The sequence below is a fragment of the Plectrocnemia conspersa genome, unplaced genomic scaffold (assembly GCF_051122295.1).
Source record: "Plectrocnemia conspersa isolate PC_06_02 unplaced genomic scaffold, ASM5112229v1 ptg000002l, whole genome shotgun sequence".
Lineage (NCBI taxonomy): Eukaryota > Metazoa > Arthropoda > Insecta > Trichoptera > Polycentropodidae > Plectrocnemia > Plectrocnemia conspersa.
In genome coordinates, this window is record NW_028277166.1 from 1,464,594 (window position 1) to 1,484,001 (window position 19,408).

The 19,408-nt window shown below is 32.0% G+C and overlaps 1 protein-coding gene across 2 annotated transcripts; it reads right to left on the reverse strand.

Annotated features, from left to right (window-relative positions):
• Positions 1–127: 127 nt before the first annotated feature.
• On the reverse strand, positions 128–18,350 carry LOC148237282 (uncharacterized). 2 transcript variants are annotated; one of them, XM_088206090.1, is made up of 5 exons: positions 18,137–18,343; positions 3,197–3,467; positions 3,057–3,130; positions 2,838–2,991; positions 128–923 (listed from the first exon to the last, which is right to left on the reverse strand). In XM_088206090.1, exons 2-5 carry the CDS (start codon positions 3,357–3,359, stop codon positions 829–831), a joined length of 486 nt encoding a protein of 161 aa, XP_088062216.1. In that variant the 5' UTR covers positions 3,360–3,467; positions 18,137–18,343; the 3' UTR covers positions 128–828. The 2 variants fall into 2 exon arrangements, with proteins under 2 accessions (XP_088062216.1, XP_088062215.1); XM_088206089.1 differs by having other exon boundaries at positions 3,057–3,467; positions 18,137–18,350.
• Between the last annotated feature and the right edge of the window lie 1,058 nt (positions 18,351–19,408).

Sequence of the window (19,408 nt, forward strand, 5' to 3'; positions counted from 1 at the left end):
TCCGTCTAATCTGTAATAACCTGTCTTGTTCTAAGTCATACATTATATTTTTCAGATTAAGTTAGAGTAATGTCTAGAAGCTATAAGGAAATGGTATTTTGGTTTATGTGCATAAAAATGATGTCTGTATTTTAGTATTGTACTGTTTATTAATCAAAAATACACTTTGTAATATACAAAGATCTTTTCAACGCTGACAATATTACTAATTTAAGTATAAAAAATAAATATTAAAAAAAATACAACATTTATATTGATCGTGGTGATACGTTTAAATGCTAGCTATGCTGCATATATTGTGAAAATGCACGTATTGTGTAGGTATGTTTATAGAAGTAATCTTTTTGCAAGGTTGCTATATACAGATTTAACTTTTCGTAGGCGTATTCTAATAAACCATATGGCGGAATAGACCTTGACGTGTACACATAATATATTTATGTCATATGCTTAATATACATTTACTCTATGTACATTGTTAAAAATACAATATTATCTAAACATCCATTTATAATTTTTGTATAATATATTATTTTGTATAAAAATATTTATCTTTTAAGATCTATTATGGCACCGACGAACAATACATTTTATTTTAGTTGTGCTAAGCGAACACTACAGAGTGTAGTCGTCGTTTACTTATTGCTGTACTGCTACAAAATAAATATAGCGTAAATATCCGATTCACTTTTAATGCCGTTTCGCACAATCCCGATATTGCACACGTTAATTATAAGCATAGTAATTCTTGTACTGCATTTGAGTTGTCCACACGTGAGTCGGTATCGGCGCTGATATCTCACGGATGCATCTCTTCAACTGTGGCGATCACCGTCTGTACGGAGCCTTCATGTATCTGCCCCTCATGTCGCGTACCATTTGGAAGTAGCTGAACACTACGAACCACATGTACACGTATACCACTATAAAATAGAGAATAAGTTATTACTATAATGTATTAATTGTAAATTTAAGCCAAATGGTATACAACCAGGTAAACACAATCAATGACTACTAAATAAATAAAGAGATACAATACTGAAATTATAGATATCTGATATTATACTGATGATACTCTACATGACCTAGCTTGGTTTTGTTTTAAACATACATTAAGATTAGGAAAATCTAAGAAAATCTAATCTGTGATGATCAATTGATAATATCAACTAATTCTGATAGAAATTGAAAAATGTCAGTCTATTTAAGATTCGAACCCAGGTCTTTTGTGTATTAGTAACCGACTTATACCGCAATAATAATACAGTGTTGGCAAGTAAATGGCCGATGTTGCAGTAAGAGTAGAGGATAGATAGATATAGACATATAGGCAGGAACATGTTAATTGACATTGTCATTTTTCCTTAGTCAGGGACGTCATTTCAGATTTTTTTAGGAGGGGGGGGGGGCAAAAGTTGGCCTGCCATTGAACGTTTTTTATTATTATTTCGATTTGATTATGATTCATAGTATTTCATTAAATGGAATGCATTTTTCTGGACAAATGCAAGGGAGCGGGGGGGCAATTGCAAATACTTGCCCCCCCTAAATGACGCCCCTGTTTATAATCTACATCAAAAGCAATAAAATTAGGCAAAAACAAATGAAGCATATCTAAGCCGAATTTTGATCAATAGAAGAGCGCAAAAAATAATTATCACTTCTCAGAAGTTAAAATTCCACACCAAAAGCAGTAAAATCGTGCCGTTGCCGTCGCCATTCATTAAAATTAATAGTATTTCATTAAATGACATGCATTTTTCTGGCAGAATTCAAGGGGGGGGAGGGGCAAATGCCCCTACCTGCCCTTAGTACAAATAAAGTTAGTTATTTCTAATGTTACATTTAAATGCTATTATCTCCAATAGAATAGAAAACATAAATTAATGATTTTGCTGGAGTTTTTAATTTGTTTATATTTTAACTCCATTTTAACAGGAAAATACTCGTGAGTATTGATTTTCATCAGATAACACGTTCTTGCTTTGTGGGCTTAAATAATAGTTTAACTTATGTGTAGATTAAAATAATAATTGTTTTTACTCCGACTCCGAACATTGCACTGTTGTCTATGGTCAGTATTTCTATATTTTCAAGGTGGTTTTTATTCGATATATTATTGAAAGTTTTTTTTTTTTTTTTGAAAAATGCATGGAAAGTGGTTAATTATAATCCACACTAGTTGTGCCACCCGGCTTCGCCACAGGACAACCTAATATGCCTAATATTTATTAAAATAAATGCATTTTTTCGATGAATATTTTTCACTACAACTAAATACGGTATTTTCAATTTTAGATTCAGTTTTGAATTTTTTTAGTATTTTTCAACGCAGAATCTTGTATATAAAAATATATGACAGTTAACACGTTCTTGGAGGTTTTCAGATGATAGTGTAACATCTATGAAGATTGAGATGATAAGAAACGTGACTAATATGATGCAAGATAATCCGATTTTCAAGCGTATGTCGTTACTATTTGGACTCCGAACATTGCACTGTTGTCTATGGTCCGTATTGTTTTATAGATTGTGCTTATGGCAAGTATTGTATACATAAAGGTAATTAAATGGCATGCAATCTATCAGATCGATAAAGAAACATCTGTGTCGTTCAAATGCAAAGTTCAGATTTGACGACTGCTATTTCGCGTCAAGTGTACATTGTTCTCGTAATTTGACTGTATGTTTTTAACTTGTAATGAGGATAGATAATTTGGTTCTTTATACTACGAACCTCCATGTGCTCGATAATCCCTCTTACATACCGCCGTCCGTCGTCGTCAGACAACAGGGTATATAATTCTTAGTTGTACATTAAAAATAAATATAATTACCAACTGCTACCAATCCCAAGATCAGCCAGAGCACACCGTTGAACGTATCTTCTTGTATGAAAAACATAACTGATGTGTATATTATACTGATTAGTAAACCGATGGCTAGCATGATACCGAGCACGACCCACGGTAGCATCAAGAATGTATTTTGCTGAAAATCATGAATAATTTGATTAATATTAGTAATAGTATTGATATTTGTAGTAGAAAAGTTACCTTTATAACTCCAATGATTAATAATATAGATATGAGGACAGTCATCGCTAGATTAATGGCTAATATGATTTTCACTGAAAATATAATCATAAAATCATTGTATGTTTTTATAATGTATATAATTATTTGTATTAATTTACCAATCCAATTTGGCAGCCAGTCTATGACGATGGTTTTGAACTCGACGTTCGTAGTCAGCATGATTACTAGAGTTGCTATCGCTAGTAATATGCCAGAGACTCCGCTGACTATGGAGCCGGTCTTCAACGAGCAGCAGAAGCAGCACGACTTCAAGTAAGTCATTTTGATTGATTTCTTATCACTATTTTTAATAAAATATACTTGAATCAATCAGTTGAAAGCTTCGTTTATAGCGTGCAGATTCAGAAGCTTCTCATTTTGTATATAGATCTGAAAACGTAAATAAAATCCAAATTAAGTAATATCGCCTAAATGTACATTTTAATGTGTTATTTTATAGGCTGAGGTCAAGAACTGTAAACAAGTTTCTTTTTGGACGACGGCCAAGCATTTGGATATTTTGAGTAGTCCTGATTTATCATAATTGGTTTATATAGTGTAGCTGTTCAAGCATTTTCGACATTTTCACTGCCAGTGCGATATTTTTATGTTCAAAAGAGACATTCATTGGTAAAAATAAAACTGTGGCATACTTTTAACTTTTATATTGCTTATAAAAACAGCTGCTAGTCTTTCAGATTAAAAAAATATGATTTTATGTCCTAAATAAAATAAGTAAAATATTTTTGCTTGCTAGGATATATATTTATTATAGGTAGATATCAGTGGCGTGCGGTAACTTTTGAAACAAGGCATGCGCTAAGGGGGGGGGGAAATAAAAACTATATTTAAAATTTATTTTCTTTACTTGATAAACATATGTATTTATTTTTTGAAAATTGATTTTATTCGACGCTTTTTCTTACAAAATACATTAATAACCGCATCATATAATATTATATATTGTCTTTCATTAATTTGTCTAAAAGTTTTTTTCGATTGATATTAATGCAAGAGCTGATAATCTATTTTCACTTTGACTAGTGAATATATTTATTCTTTTCATTGTAGAAAATGATCTTTCTACAAAAGCAATTGTCACCGGTATGGTACAAATTAATTTTATTAAATTGAATACTTCCGTTAAAATATATTTTTATAATTGGGAAGCCGGCAGCTCCCACTGCGAGACATGAAGGCCAAAAAGCCGGATAAATAGACAGATTCAAAACGTCAATCGCATGAACGGTTGATGACGAGCGACTGTAAACACGAGCACGAGTAACGGCTGTTCTAGTGCGCATGCGCGACCAATTAATTCAAGATAAGCAATTAAGCCCACGCGTATCGACTGCGCAAGATAGCTGACCAGCCCGACCGCGCTGCAGTCGGCTTTAGCCGCTCCCTTGGTATGGTTATCTATAGCCGATTTTCTGAGCGATTACGTTTCATAATTACGTAAATTAAAAAAAATAATATATGATAAAAATATTTAATTTTTAGAATCGTTTTACAATTCCAAAGCATGCGCTGCATCTACCGCATATATGGACCGCACGTCACTGATAGATATCTATATTGTTTATTTTATAGCTAAATCCCAAGAGTTCAACCCGATTTTTTTAAAACATATTTTTTGTATAAATTGTATGACTAATGAAAACGAATAATCTGATCTCAAAATAATAATGGACATATTATACAATTTTGTATATATTTTGTCGAGCTTGAGAGTATCAAAAATACAATTTATGGAAGCTTTGGATAGCACTGTCTTTAGAAAAATCAGATTTAAACAAGCTGATTACACCTTAAACAAATTGAGTCACACATATTTATTAAAACAACAAACTATCACTTGTCACACTTCTAACAGCGTGACTAAAGGTAAACGAATCTTCAAACATTTCTTGGCAAACTTTGCCTGTTAGTCAATATGACGACGTGCTAAAGCTCATTTTTTTTAAAGTGATACTTTCGGATACTTATACAAGAATCTGACTTATACAAGAATCGCGAGATGACGGCACCTTCTGTAATCAATGGACAAAAATGACATCACCAGCTAGTAAATGTTTGCAGGTATGGTACAAGGATACCAGTTTTTGCTGCACCACAATACATTTCGCCACTGAATTTATGGCAAACAACCCGACATTTTGACAATCTAATTGATGGTTTTTAATTAAAACGCATTAGAAACGGCGAACTGGCAGAGCTGGTTCTCGATGTTATTTTAGACAATTAATTATTGACCTCGGCATCAGAACTATTTGTTGATATGTATTCTTTTTCTTGCTGTTTGCTGATTTACAAATCTACGTTTTGATTGTATTGACAAATATATGAGCAAAATATAAAGGAAATAATAAGAAATAATAAGTTTCTCACCGTTATACAATAAAATTACACTAATTCAAACGCGCGGTTAAGAGATTCTATGGATTTGTTATGCTTAAGACAATTTCACTGCTTCTATTATTTGCGTAAACAGATAATTCAGCCACCAGATGATAGATTCATTAGTGGAAAAACATGATCCATGATGCATGGCGATCGTTTGAGGGCGGAGATTGACCATACAACCTAATTAGCTGAAATAAACCCGTTCACCATTTGCCAAAGCTGCTCTTAGAAACATATGAAATTGCAAGAACTCAGAATTTACATACTCTAGATCTAAACTATTCTTAATTCATACAGGTTAGATAAGATACAGAAGGGAATGCGGCAGATAAAGATAACATATATGAAACAATAGTTGGATATAGCTGCTGTATGTCACGTGAAGATAAATAATCAAACTCGAGTGTTTAGATGTCTTTTAAGACTTATTTACATATCCTATAAACATTAAGTAATGATCTTAATTTCAGCTCGAAACAGTCATCTTTCTGTCTTCAGATTTTAAGTCTGGCTATATTAGCTACGCAATATCTATCCACGCATGTTTACGATTCTGACAGAATGTATTCGAAACACGTGGAATTTACATCGACTAGTTCTGGAGCTAAAATAACAATCCAACGTTTGAACATCGACTCTTACGACCAGTTGAAATATTAAAACAAAAACTATTAGGCAACATCTTGAACGTTAATGAGAAGATCAGGAGCACATTTTTAGCATTCCTTTTTGATTTTGTAAGAAAGATCAACGGCGCTGTTTAAAAATGTTAATTTGCGCATTGAAAGTATAATAATAGGACGAGTAGTTTATATAAGCGAAACTATAGAAATAAAAAGATACGTTTTGAAGGAGACTTTGAAACACAATTTTTAATGATGACCCGAAGCTGTGTTTCGTAAAGCGGCGGTTTTTGTCAATTCTTAAACTCTCAGACGCAAATTCAAATATTTTTAATTGGAGTAAATGATGTAATAGTTCATACATAATTGTCCAGTAGAAAGCAACCATCGAACAAAGGTGCTTTGTGTGATGGTTGAAGACACACACAAGAATATTAAGAGCGACTAAACACAATATAATAATGTTAGCGTTAATAGCTGTAATATAAACTACTGTTTTATTTATTTATGATTTTCAAGACAAACGTCTAACAATACTCATTGTTACTTATATAAAAAAATACATTGACGAATGAAAATTCAGTATAGTGAATAAAGTGACAGTGAATTAAATATCATTAATTTTAGAAATTAATAATGGATCAACACATTTCAAATCATTAGATTAACCTGTCACAATGGTCATCATTTTAATAAATAAATAAATAAATAATATAGGAAAGCCGCCTTACCGGGGTTCGAAAGACCATAATAAATAAACTTAGGATGGTTTTGTATACGTAGTCTCATTATCGCGTCCGCATGGTACAGAAGTCAGTAGTACATGGATTACCGGGCGAGATTTCCCGCTCGGTATTGAATACTATGTATGCGCACAAGTATTTTTTAATTTTACGTTAATAATTTAACTATGAATATATTTATGATAAAGTAATGTATAAAATACATTGTTATTCTTATGCTTTTAGGCAGATTTTTTAATTGGATGTTATAAAGCAGGTTGGATGTTATAAATTAATTTATGTATTATGTAATCAATTATACGTAAATAATTTATTTTTAATCCAAATAAGAGTAACAATGCCAATATGTGCTGCATACAAGCGAAAATATCAAGATAGGTAAACTGTAAAGAAGTTGATTTATTACGCAAACTAATATTAAGACATAATGGTCGAGCGTATATTGATGGATCGCCTCGTTGAAAGGAACTGATTTTTATATCCAAAAATAATTGACGCTCCAAGCCAACACCACTTTTTTTATCGCTAATGCACGTTGCCAATCATTGGTTGATTTGATTGCTCCTAACGGAAGCTCCATCGCGTGATCTAGGTGCAAACTGTCAATCATCCAAAGAACTGGATCCGGCAAACCAGGTTAGTCTGAGGAGTGTCCCGATAAGAAAAGGTCACCCTTCGTCGATCGATACATAGATGGATGCTACCATTTAGTGCCAGTATTCAACCATTCCATCGTCGTCCTTGCCCGTGACCAAATGTCATAGATTTACATATTCAAAGTACTTACGTACATACATAATAAAAGTGAGGCATGCTATATACATATATGAAGTATACGTGAGACGAATCTGTGGCATCGAGGTATTTTAAAAAATTCGTCACGTCTATGTGGAGAGAAAAAAGAAGAGCGGAAAATTGTGTACATCGATAGCTGGTAGGTGTATCACGACTTATAACGGATGCTGTTGGTTAATACAGTGCTACTCAGACTTTCCCGTGTGGCGGACTGGTATTTTTTGTTATAGTCAGAGAAGAACTAATTTACTTTTAATTATCATTATCCGTTTAAAACTACATACGAATGTATGTTTTTCATATACTAGGGAGAAAACGAGAGGCTTGACGATGATAAAGGTCGTTAGGCAGTTAAAGTAGTTAGACAGATGGGTACCGCACGAACTGAATGAAAGTCAAGAAAGCTATTCCGTGTTTTTCCAAATAAATACGATCCAAGTCTTGATCGTATTGTAACAAGAATCCTTCATAACTATATAAAGCGGTCTGCATAATGGTTAGAAAAAATATAGCCCCAATGTTGTAGTGCGCTCGGAATTATTATAATTATTTTGAACGATGCGCGGGGGCTGCAACGGCGTACGAGCCCGCCAGAGTCGGCCAAAGAAGAGAGTCTGTCACGCCAGTGTTACCAGGTGCCACCAAGTTTTAGCCATAAAAACCTAAATAAATACATATATAAATATGCCCCCTACAATATCATTATTTTTTATCTTAATAACATATTTATAGATTCATAGTATTTAATTAAACAGCACCTAATAACGTCCCAGAGTACAAATATTTTATAATTCTTGATTAGTAGTCAAGTCACAAAGTTTATTTTGACTGACATTTGTGTCTCTTTCATTTTATTCGGTTATCATTTGATTATCTCTATGTAAATTAACATAGTGGGTTTCTATTCACACGCTGATTAAGCAGTAAAATGGCAAGTGAAGGTAGTAGTCTAAACTACCTATAATTTGAGGCACAGGTCGATGAATACGTTGAACTTTGGTAGTTGTGAGAAGAATCTTTGATAGTTGAGTACCGAAATATTCTTTGGAATTTGACGTCATTTATACAAGCATGATGTGTGATACAACCTTTTTGCTTCCATTGTTTGAACAACGGTTCCGTTTCGTTTCCTCAGATGCGCACACGAGTGATAGCTGCTGGGAGGAAAAAAACTGGTTCCGGGTCATTGGCTATCATCCACACATGTCTTAGAAACTCACGCGTGTCATCGATATCTTGCGCTTTACCGCAGTGCAGCAGCGGTTCCAAATGTGTTATTTAAACAATGTATCCTTCTTAATATCTTAAAAATATAGGCCGAATAATTTTGGACTTACAAGTATCAGTAGTACTTCAAAGCGAATGAAAGCAACCGTGAACTCTTTCGATCCGCGACAGCGCTTTTGCTCGTTACAATACTATTCTCCGTGAATCTGGGTCAAGATCCAAAAAGTGGTGGGTCAAAATCGCGAAGGGCGACATCAACCTTGGAATGGGATGGCTCGTCGCAAGGTTGTATGACCGTAAAAGGGCAGTCGAGTGGTTCGTGTGCAAGGTCCGTGACCATAATCGGCAACTTGTCATCTCTTGCGGTAACGTCATATTATGGAAACGAGGAGTTTGACCGATATGGCATGCTGACGATCTAGATGTGCACTTCCTACGTCTGAGATGTTCGTTCGAAGAATAGATAGATGTAAAATTCTTAGTCCGCCCCCCACGATAAGAAAGGTGGAACTCTCCGGAACGCCGTTCCAGTAATATATTTGGAAATGGAATGTCGTTTTGGTTTAAAATATTACGTTTTATAATTGAAATATCCATATTCATTTTTAACATCATAGTTTAATGATGCGAACAACGCGAATGGTACGGACCACGTTTGACTGAATTTTGCTACCTCAGAGTATTTAAAAGGGCATTTCTGCATAAAGCAAATGATCATATGCTTTCATGTGATATAGGCGTCAAGATGTTTGAGTATTTGTTCCTAATCTGTTCATAAAAACTGATTTTATTATTGGTAAGAATTTTTTTAACAGATCAGTTTCGGTAGGTAACAATTTTAAATTAATTAATTACAATTTTTAGTGAATAAAGAAAAATTTTATAAATAAAATAATAATCATTAATCATCAGTTCAATCAATATACGTAAAAATAAAGTGTGAATTAATTGCACTATAAATTTAATAGTTTCCACTATAAATTTAATACTTTGCACTGTAAATTTAATACTTTGTGCAATAAAAATAGATTGCACGTGTAGCGTGCGTTCCAGAAACGTAATTTCAGATTTTTCTAGAGGGGGGGGAGGGAAGAGTGAAAATTGTCAGTCTGTGGTCTTTTTTTAATATTTCGATTTCATTAAGGCTTATAGTATTTCATTGAATGATATGCATTTTTCTAAGCAAATTCAAGGGGAGGAGCAAATGTCCCTGGCCATAAAGTATATACTAAATACTAACTAGACTGATACAGAGACGTCATTTAAGATGTTTACAGTGTGTGTGAGGGAAGGGGGGGGGGGGTGATAGGCAAAAATTTACCAGTATGTGATCGTTTTTTCTTTAAATTTCTGTTTCATTAGAATTTATAGTATTTAATTAAATGAATTTTTGCTTTAACGTAGATTCGAGAGTTATTCATGGGGTGTTCACCGTTCTAAACAACACTCGCTCGCTACCGCTCGTTTCTCACGTTTAAATTTTAAAACGTGTCAATTTAGCGAAACGTTGTTGGCCGCTTTTGTAGCCGTTAGGACTAAACCAGAAATTTGACACAGCGGGTAATACATAACCCTTGGTTTCGGAGCGTGGCGCCGTCATTCCAAACAAGTACCAAAAATTATTCTTACAAAAGAAGAAACAGATCTTTTAACGACTTGTTAGATCTGTTTTTTCGTTCAAGAAGATTTAAACAGATATTTTAACAAATCGTTCTTAGAAGATTTGCACAAACCACATATTTCATTGATTACCCTAAAGTACTATATTTTTAGGACTACACTACTGCTGGAAAATATCCGTTTTATAATAAAAATTATTAAATTTATAGTACATTTATATATTTCCCTTTAAAATATAGGCAAAATATATTTTTCAAAGACCTCTATTTTACTTTCAAAATATTGTGTTCGTTATATTTTTCAAAACAGATTTTTTTATTTATTAATAATAATTACAATCATAGTCCTAAAAATAATTCGCGCAACTGTTTACTTTTGTATCAAGTTAAAATATTCAAGGCATTTAAGTCAAACCAAACATTCAAAAATCAAATTATGACAATTCAATAATAATGAAAAATGTAAATCTAATGCGATTTTATTCAAATTGAGAAATGGTTTTAAAATACACTTTAAATTCAGACATATACTTTTTTAACCATTTACTCCTAGCGGACGTTTAAGGTAATACACGTGAGCACCGATTTCCCCACGGACGTTTATATCCGCGCTTTATGGTCTCTCGTTTGATTTTTTTATCGAAATATCATACCAGTCGCAAATTTTAGTGTTTTTTTTTATGACTACCAGTAAGATTTTTGAATTAAATTAAATTAAATTAACCTTTTAACTAGGTAACATGAATTAAATAAAAATATATGAACATTTTTACCTTGAACTTTTTTCTTCTTATCAATCATAGTGCTTTTTAATAAATAACATCTAAATTATAATTAGTAGCAATGTAAAATTATATCAGGAAATATAGTATTTTGTATGTTTTTGAGAATAATTAAACAATTAGGTCTAAACCTTTGTGAAAAACAAACTGTGTTTCACCAATATGGTGGTTAATTTAAACAATAATATTAAATTTGCCGAGACAACCTGTTATGTGTGAGTATAAAATTTGTCGCAAATACGCGTTAAAAGCATAATAAAACAAATTTAAATAAATATTTGCAATTTGCAGAACAAGTTTGTTCACGATCGGATATTTGTATGGATTCTAAATGTACTTTTTTAATAGAGTTAAACAAAGAATAGTCGGTATCTATACAAATACAAAAGGACCAAAACAAGTACTAATACGTCGGTGTAAAGTGGCTAGCAGGAGCAAATAGTGCCCAATGCGTTGACAATTACCAAGCTATCTAAATTATGAACGTTACAAAAAAAGTACTCGACAACAATATAGTCTGTTTCCGCTCTAAATTTCGCATTGGCCCCAGGGTCGAGAGTAGAAAAAAGCGAAAGCACTTCCGAAAGTGCAAACATAGCATAATTACAACACTTCCTTTCGGAATACATTTCCATCTGAAACTTTCACAAGTCAGAATTTGACCAAATACTAATTGAAATCTTCTACAACTTAAAACTCGGAGCTAAGAAGAGTTGCTAAGACTTTTGTCACACATGTGCTCATGTGATTTTTATACAGTCTTACGTGAATATATAGCTACATTTATCAGCTGTTCTACTACTTTCAATAGTTCTTTGTACTGTTTCAAGTACTGTGATCATTACATCAATCCACCTACAGCTTCAAAGGTAGCTAGAAACACACCTAACGCACCATGTGTCGGTGGAAATAGTTTTTGGTCAGATATGGTGCAACGACGGAGTCTGCTCTGTAGCTGGGCACACGCCCCCGCATCCAACAGACATAACACGACGCTTTATATTTTTAGAAGCTCGGTTTGTGCTACACACCGACCCAATTCCTTTGGAAAAACAAACGTACCGAGCTGGTCTCTATTGACGAATTAACCCTGGGAGTGAATGGCCATCTCGCATGTGTGTGGGAGAGATGGTAGAGTCCGTCATCGTTCGCTAAAAGAAGCTCTTTGATGATGCAAGAGGATTCGCACTTGGCCGAGTGTTGGTCGTGGAATGTTAATGAATCACGATCAAGAGCAATAATTTTCTGGAAAGCGATGTTTTTGAAAACAACGGAAATCAACGGCTATTAAATTCCCACTTAACATACTTCCCTTATATTTTACATCCCGAAATAACTTCTTGTTAAATAACATACAAAAAAATATTGTTACTTTGTCAAATTCTGATAAAAAATTTACTTTTAAAGTTAATACAATTAATTCTGCCAAATTAAATTTATTTCTTATTATATAAAAATATATAATATAGAAGAAATATTTTATTAATTATTATATTTAATAATCATTAAATTATTTAATTTAATATATTCATTGAAAATAGTTTAGATTGATTAAAAAAGCTTTGGACAACAAGTCCACAAAAAGCACTTCGACCGTCCGATTTGGTCCAACCAAGCAGTCAATTTAAATCCATGACTCTCGAGACTATTTGAAGATTCCCACAACACAATATTATCCATTTATTGATTAAATTGTACAGCAATATATGAACAGCTTATAATACTTTATAGACTTTTGTATATTGTACTTAAAAGCGTATATTTTTCGTAAAATTATGTATTTCTTAAGTAAAAAGAAAAATATATATATAGTAAGATTATCCAATTGTTGCATTACATATACATTTATTTCTGCTTTTACAAACAGGAAACAGACAAAAAACATATTCTAAAACAATATGAAACAGAAAGTAAAGTAAATTATAGTGTTATTATATTATACAATCAATAATTCTAGACTGGTTTAAAATTGACGTTTAGTGTCAAAATTTAGTATAGCCATAACTGCGTCAACACTTCATATCGGAGCTCTATTTCTTTCAGTATCACAGCTAATAATTATAAGTATCTACATAAACTATAACTATAAACTAGCAGGAGAAAGGTGCACAGTGTGAACCTACATAGTAAATTAATTAGTGGTCTTGTTCACGACTATGCGAAGAAAATTTATTACATTGAAACAACGTGGGCGGGTAGGGTAACTTTACTGTTTTTTATTGATTGTCTAATTATAATGTCTAGAACACAATATACATGATTAATTAAGTTAGGTTTATTTAGATTGGATAGCAGTTATGACCTTTTGCTTTTATAGTGTGCATTAAACATCGTTGTAATGTTTACTAGATTTCAATCTGATTTTCCTGGAATACACCTAATTTTAAAAGCATGTGTTTCGAAGAAAATTTATCAATGGTGTTTTAATTAACGTTGTTTACAATTCGAATCTCTTTTAGGTTCGATTTTTAGTATCCTTTCATTTATTTAGATATCATTAATTAATAATATTTTGGAAAAACCGCAAAGATTCATTCTGTCAATTCATTTATACATTAATCATGTTTGAGACTACAAATCATTATAATCAAGTGCTTTAAAAGCCAGTTTTTTAATAGCATATCATTTTTTTAACGTTGTTATTTTTATCTAAAATTTTGCGTAATGATTTCATACTGTTTATATCACAAATATAAAATATGTTGAATAGCAAAATTCAAGATGATATAGGACGTATAATTAGATTTTCTCTGAAATTAATTTAAGCAATGGCACAAAACATTGTTTTTTAAATTTTGAGTTCAATAAACCATATCATATTGGAACAGCGTAGTTCGTAAAGTCTCAGACTAATAACTCTGAGGTTGCGGGTTCAAGCCCCGGCAGCGTCACTCGAATTTTTATTTAAAAAAATGCGCTATTATTAAAAACCTGCCTCATATTCAGTGACATATATTGGTTATAAATTATATTACACATAATAATTTATAACTATTAATTAATATAGATGTCACCGACCCGTAGCTAATAATACTAAATAAGTAAATCAGATATTCATTATATCAGATTAACTTACTCAGTTAGTACAGATTTACCCCGCTGTAACGCATTGGGCTTACGCCTGTCAGGATACAACGGAAGATTTAATAATAAGACAAATATTTAGTTTTATTCTTTAATTATAATTGCAGTTATAACGTTTTTTAAAAATATAAAATTAATATTTTAAATATTAAAATCACTACGAATAAGATTCTTTTTAAATAATATATTTTATTTAATTACTCGCATTTAATATATTTCCGTAATTATAAACAAATAATCATAAATTCAATTAACTCCAAATATTTGTGGCAAAAATAGTATATATATTTAATATATTATAGTTGTAAGTGATACAACTGATTTTAGACATTAAAAAATATATGCATTAATAAGATAATGATAAGAAAAAATATTAGTTATTTATTATTTTAGCTACATTTCCGTTACAATGCAATACGACATTAAAGGAGACCTATCAAGCAAATGTCGCTTTCTAAGGTCGTATACCTATTTCGCCGTTCTAAGAAGCGACTGAAGCGATTGGCTGGATAATTGCTGCATAATTGGTCAGCATGCTTTGCAAAGCCTGAACTCTGATGAGGAGAGGGCAGTCACGAGTCACCAGCAGCACTCGAAGGCAACAGCAGCTATTCGCAGACTCCGGCGGACACTCGAACAAGCCGCGGACAACATACAAACATGGCCTCACACAGCCCGCCGCCAGATTCTCCACTACCGGAGAGAACATACTCTGAGGATCGTCCACTGACATCATCCCTCCGCCAGCTTCTCCACCACCGCTCGGAGAAAATATCTCGCCATTTATCGTCTGTTGCAACATATGTAAATATAAAGTAATGCAACTCTAACAAATTTCTATCATGAGTATCATTGGCTACGAAGTCACAATCCTAGGGTTCTAAAACCAGAACTCACAGAAGTAGAAATCACCATAGATTTTTAAAAACATAAACAAAGTAAGTTTATAAGGTCCTTATAAAAACATTAATATGGCATTGTTTATTATGATAAACCATAATGAGCGATTGTCAACACTGAACAATTCACGAGATATTAATGCAAATGCAGTTGATAGTTAAAATTGAAGAGACAATGGTGAGCATTGCAGTACATGTGTGATTGCGATCGATAATAGAAGAAAGTAAAGAGAAACATTACTTTGACTTGAAATTTAAAATGAAAGACTAAATTGGTTTCTTTGTGAGTTTAGTATCTGCGTAAATTGGCTTCCACGGAAATGCAATCCAATACACGTACTAAAACATAGCAAATGGGAACATATGTGAGTTTCGGCAAATATGTCTTTGATTCATTTTCTTCCATTTTTCTTAAAACACCGACAGACAAAGATCAAAAGAGAACATTTTGCAAATAATTGTAAGATAAATAAAATAAATCAAAGTATGCTGATTCATGTTGATGATTCAATCCAGGAGCACATTAGTAACATACTGTCACTCTGATTACCACACTCTCGGGTTACCCATTCCATCTAATCACCGCCAATGTTTATTATTGCCATAAACGAGACACGTTTTATGAACTCTAAGTATATATAATGAACGCTATGACTTTGACCTATTACATCAAAAATAAAAATTTACAGGGTCGCGCTTTCGTAGCTGTGTTAGCTTAGGTCATAATGTCACATAAGGTCATATTTGTTTCTAAAGCACACGTTGAGGTGTTGAGTGAGTAACTAAATAGGAATTCCTGCGTCATCCACGCAAAGAATCTGATTACGAAATAAGAGAAGTCGGCAGGCTGCACGTAAAGAGATTATCATACGTGTGTGTGTTCTTATGTGAAAAGCTAAGATGGGATCGTCTCATAAGGTGATGATAAATTATGGTGACCGGACCAGTTGTCACAGTAAATTTGGTATAATCTTTATGAATAGGATTTGAGATCTAAATAAATGACGTCATGTATCTTTTTTATTTTTGATTCATTATTACAACCGTTAAATATGTGGTGTTTCTAAAGATTAACTTTAGTATTGATAAACTGCTTGTTGAGATTATAGTTAGGCATTTAAAAACATGTTTACGCAAGGGAATGAATGGATGTTTTAATGATGCGTTATTTTATGGATGTTAATACTGAAATAAAATAAAATAATGTTTTTATAAACAAAGAGCAAACAATAAATGTTGCTTATTAGTGACGGAAACAGTTTCTAATGTTTGTTCAATAAAATAGTTTATTAATAAAATATTTATTATTAATTTATAATTTTTAATCTTTTAAGTAATATTTTTATAAAATGGTTTATTAATATAAAGCTTTGAGTAAAATATTATTTTATAATAAATAAATAAAACCATCTACAAAAATATTAAAAAACACAGGCAACTCTTTTTTGATTTCTTTCAATTTCAATTTAATACGATTTTAAAATCATATATTCGTTATTTCACTGGTCAATATCAGTGAAACCATTTTTTACACGAACGTTCGGAACATTTTAAGTTTTCAGTTAATGATTCTAACTAGATAGTTAATGCTAGTGTATTAAGGAGTTGAATGGCGACAGCCATAGGCGAGTTGGTAAGTGCGGACGTCCTGTTTCTAACGGACATCAAAAGAGGACGCGATCGCGATTCTCGAAGACGCTCCGGAACCCAAAACTAGAATTTCTCGAAAATAGTTTGATTTATGAATAATAATAAAATACCCCTTTAAAAAAGTATGTCAAGAACTTTTTAGATTTTGAGGAAATATTTGGTTATTCGTGGATGCATTTAAATAAATATAAAATTTTATAGTATGGCAATTGTTTCATAAACTTACTTTGTTTACGTTTACGAAAGTTTGTAGCGATTTCTACTTCTGGATGTACTGTACTATTGCATTTGTTTTTATCTGACGCATGATAATGTCATGAAATATTTTAATTGCGCGAGTTTCAGTATATTGTTCAGTGATGACAAACAAACGTTCATCATAATGATTATTGTTTCACAAATATAAATATTATATAAAATAAAACTTGTTGTTTATTGTCTAGTTTTACTCGTTTTAAAAATGACATCATATTACTTTAAGACATTGAGTACCTTATTATATTATATATGTAGGCTCCAAGGTAAAAACATGTTAATTGACAGAAACATAGTTTCGAGATACATTGACATTTGCGAATTGTTTGTATTTTCAATATTTCAATATTGAAAAAAACTATGAATATAGATTATCATACATTTAATTTCGATGTTCAGTAGAAAATTATAGTTATTTTTAAAACTACAGCTGAATTTTTCGTTGTGTCCTTTGTTCAGTAATATATAATATTATAATTGAACAATCGATATAATATATTAAATTTATATTAGCTGTCGGTCCCTCACTATCGCGAGGTACCGCAGCTAGTGAGAAAATAAATTTATGAAACAAAAAAATATGTTTCTCAACATTGTAAAACTATGTTGTCAAATGTCAACACATTTTGGCCGTAAATTATATATTTGAATCCCACATAAAATTAACACTTAAGTAAATTTTTTTCATAAAATTAAATCGCAATAAATAATGTAAGATAAAACAGCTGTTAATTTATAATTTATATAAAAATAGTATCATAATACTTTTGCAATAAAATATATACAACGCATGCAAATGAATATACGTTTCAGATAACGTATGTCTTTTTCACGTTACATTACATGACCTTGGCGTTATTTCAGAACCGTGACACTGTTGATGTAGGTTGTGTTTACTTTCGTAAGCAATTGGAAATTGTGCACATACGCCGTTCAAACATTCGCAATATAAATATATTTCCTTTCAGAAACTCACCGGAAAGTTGAAAGCGCGATAAAACGCACTGTGGACTTTTCACGTGAACGTTAACGTAAAAATTTTCGCCGACGCACACTGGCGCTGGCGATGCACACTGTTACGTAATTGGCGAACCGAACGACACTGATGAGGAGCGGCTTGTTGAGGACCTTGAGCCAGCGCTGACCAAGTGATGTCAAGCCGTGACTGGGCTGCTCCACGCCGAGAGACCGAGTCGGTTCCATCAATCGGGCGTCGCCAATCGAGGGCCGCAAATAAATTATTTAACAAGTGTAAAATTCTAGCATTGAACAAATATTAAATTAATGATTTCAATGAATGTGTTATGAACATGTTATATAACAATGACAAGTGACAACGCCGAGCATCTTAGAAGATTTCTCGTAGATGTCGTTTACGTATTACGTACACTTAGATCGTAGGAGTAATCTGATGGAGAACAAGACCGCGAAAATGACGCAATACCGCATTTTCTGATATTTTATATATTATACAATTATTTTGATATATTATATAATATATTAAGCAATTATTTGGTCATAAGATCTTTCTTCCATTGTTGTGTTATGTCTGCATAGTGATTTTGATTATCTATGGAGAAATATCTATAAAAATATTATTTTAATTATTAATTGTATTGTATATTATACGATTTCTTATTCTGTGTTTATTTTTATTTGGGAGTACAAATTCGTTATATGAAGCTTTTAAAGTTAACATAACTGTAAATGTTTGAGCAATGAACATTCGTCATTGTTTACAGCATGCTGAATTTTTGTTTGGTAGCTTAGTAATATAGTATTGACTAATAGTAGAATAATAATTACTTCATAAATTTCATACAAAAGCCATGTATTTTAAGATGGTTTCGAAAAATTAAACTATAAAGGCAATTTTCTTATTACAAAATGTAATGATAATTGTACTCTTACTTAAAAATCTGGAGGATTTGAAACTACCAGCATAATTACAGAGTATTTTCAATATCTAAAACAATCATTGTCTACGGTCAAACATATGTGAATTTTTTATGTGTATTTGGTGTCTCTTTTTATGGAATTGTTTTTTAGCATTGGGTGAATAGTCTATTAGTTTCCAAATATATTATGACTTCGATTATAATCAATTCATTGACTAACACATTTTGTATTTATCTTGTGTTACTCTATGTTGTTCATATAATTTCTAGGTAGTATTGGATTACTGTGTTTGTGAAAATTGCTTTTATATTACTTTCAATATATTTTTTCTATATTAATTTCACTTATC

Bases quoted from the DNA above. Each gene is read 5' to 3' on its own strand.
- LOC148237282 (XM_088206089.1), bottom strand. From the start codon at position 3,359: ATGACTTACTTGAAGTCGTGCTGCTTCTGCTGCTCGTTGAAGACCGGC. The intron at 2,992-3,056 runs GTAACTTTTCTA...CATGATTTTCAG, and splicing joins TAATCATTGGAGTTATAAAG to CAAAATACATTCTTGATGCT. The intron at 924-2,837 runs GTAATTATATTT...TCTATTTTATAG, and splicing joins CTTGGGATTGGTAGCAGTTG to TGGTATACGTGTACATGTGG.